This window comes from Atta cephalotes (genome assembly GCF_000143395.1).
Source record: "Atta cephalotes unplaced genomic scaffold scaffold00022, whole genome shotgun sequence".
Classification (NCBI taxonomy): domain Eukaryota; kingdom Metazoa; phylum Arthropoda; class Insecta; order Hymenoptera; family Formicidae; genus Atta; species Atta cephalotes.
The window spans coordinates 3,199,198-3,201,651 of record NW_012130086.1 but is presented as its reverse complement, the minus strand read 5'-3'; the positions used below and the strand labels follow the sequence as shown (position 1 = coordinate 3,201,651).

Below are 2,454 nucleotides of genomic sequence, written 5' to 3'. Positions count from 1 at the left end.
AAAAATTTTATATGGGATATAAATGTACAATAATTGTAATCTATACCATATTATTTGAATTATTCATACGTTTCGATTTTCTTCAAACCATTATTAGCGAATTCATAATATTTTCTAAATATTTTAATTATTATATATAATTTAATAGAAAAAAGTTCAATCGGGAGCAAATTGCAAGTAAAAAATTATTACATAAAAACAGTATCTACAACAATTGAAATTACGTGATTTTTTTTAAATATAAATACATGGAATTCTTAATTTGAATACATTGCGACGATCTAATGTACTAACATCTTTATCAGGACAATTTTAATTTATTATATTTTTCTTAACTAATTCTTATAGCTAAACTACATGCTTAAAAATAATCTAAAATAAAATTTTTTTTTCTAAACATATTCTTGTTTTTTCATTAGATATGTTTTTATTGTTCTATTATTAAATTCATAGTTTCACAGCGTAGAATATATGACAGTAAAATAAGATACCGAAGTCTTTACTAACTGCAATTAAAACATGTCTTTTACAATATTTATTTGTAATATGGTTCTAGGTATAAATTATTGCTGAAATTATATTTAATATAATTTAAATTATACCATGCCGAAACTCTCCATAGATGCATTAAATACTCCACCTAAATTCAAAGTAAACACCTTAGTTTCTCTTTGTAATAGAAACAGAATCATTCTCTGTATACATAATGGAGCTCTATACCACTGAACGTTGTACCTATGAAATTGTACATATATAATGAATTGCTAATTGACAAAAGAAAGTCTTATTAGTTATTTTCAGCTATGCTAATTTGTTTTGCAAGAACATTAATTTTTACATCTGAAATTCTTAAAATGTATAGAAAGAATATTTTTGCTACCAATTATAGATGACAAATTAACAATACCAATTACTGTAAAGTTGCTATCACGAATTGTCCCTTTTACGAGTAGCAAATTGATATTGCTATCGATTTATTATAGAATTCGAATTAACGTGAATCCGCGACAAATATAATGCTGTATCGATCATCTTCTCCCGAACTTGTCGAAAATATTTGCTTCAACAATTATTGACCACATGAAAAAACTCACTGCATTTGGCTATCTCGGTTTTAGCAAAATCTTCTTTCCATGCAAATATTCGTATACTCATGAAATGTTTCTTACGCAGTAGAGAGTACGTAATTATTGTGATCTATTATATTCTGTCCGATATTGTTGGATAGAAACATATATAAAATAATGGAAACCGCATACATCAATGGTAAATAAAATTTGTTGATAATATTTTCAGATGAACTAATCTGAAATATCTAAAATACAAATTTAAAGGAAATAATAAATTTTCTGTATGTGTGCATATATAGGGTGTTTCATTTTAAGTGATATGGTTAATTATCTCGTGAATCGATGATTTTATTGAAAAAATTTTTGGAGCGAAAGTTGCAGGCTTCAAGGGGGCACGTGGAAACGTGGACTTGACTTTGTCAAAATCAGATCAAGAAAATTAATGTTTTTTTATGGAAACCCATATTTTTTTATTACATATTCGTGTAGCTTATTTCGAGAGCTTTGCAAAACTATAATAAAGTTACATAAGTTAAATACTTGTTAAGTTATAAGGCAAGATCACTGATCCGGTCGATTAAGGCAGGATCGTGACTGTAGTAGCGACATCAACCTCTTTTAAAAACTCAGGCAATTTATTCTGTAAGAAAGAAAGTTTTCCCAATTAAGCGGTTATCAAAAAGTGTCGATTAATGTCCAAAAAATCCATATAATTCCGCTCCAAGTTTAAACTTCAATGATGTTGATTATCAATACGTGAGTCCAATGAGGATTGTATGTAGACCAATAATAGTTATGCCTGTTGAGCAGTCCGTTATTATGAAATGAGGCTCATCACTGAAGAGAACATATTGGAAAAAAGCTGGAGCTTCTCTTATCATTTGTAATGCGAACAAACTTGTCTTCTTAGTCTCATATCATCTTTACTTACATCTTGGATTAAAGTTATGTGGTAGAGATGACATTTATGTTTTTGTAAAATCCACATAATGGCATAAGGAATTCCTAAATTACGTTGCAGTTCTCTAGTCAGAATATGAGGATTCAAGTTTATCATTGCTAGCACTGCTACACACGGATCATTAACATCATCTTCAGCATTTATTTGCTTGCGGTTCCTCTTACGAATTCTTCTACGCTCTCATAATAAAATTCTTCTGATCTACATTACACTTGGATGTCTAAACAGATATCTATTACGATACAATCTTTCTGCTCTACAATAATTTTGTCTAGCTTTACCAAACACAAGAATAATATCAATGATTTCATTTGAACTATAAGTGGCAATTTTGAAAAAAACTTTGAAAAAGTCCACTAATGTAAAAAAAAGTTGAAAGAAAAAGGTATATATATATATATATATATATAACGAAAATAGGAG

General features: G+C 28.2%; 1 protein-coding gene across 1 annotated transcript; it reads right to left on the bottom strand.

The window, feature by feature from the left end:
- Positions 1-455: 455 nt before the first annotated feature.
- Positions 456-2,127, bottom strand: LOC105619723. The gene is made up of 4 exons (XM_012201241.1): positions 2,002-2,127; positions 1,170-1,315; positions 603-735; positions 456-506 (listed from the first exon to the last, which is right to left on the bottom strand). Exons 1-4 carry the CDS (start codon positions 2,125-2,127, stop codon positions 456-458), a joined length of 456 nt encoding a protein of 151 aa, XP_012056631.1.
- Between the last annotated feature and the right edge of the window lie 327 nt (positions 2,128-2,454).

Coding starts and splice junctions, on each gene's coding strand:
- LOC105619723 (XM_012201241.1), bottom strand. CDS start 2,127: ATGATAAACTTGAATCCTCATATTCTGACTAGAGAACTGCAACGTAAT. Junction 736..1,169: donor AATTACGTACTCTCTACTGC/GTAAGAAACATT, acceptor ACAATTTCATAG/GTACAACGTTCAGTGGTATA. Junction 507..602: donor CTATGGAGAGTTTCGGCATG/GTATAATTTAAA, acceptor TTTTAATTGCAG/TTAGTAAAGACTTCGGTATC.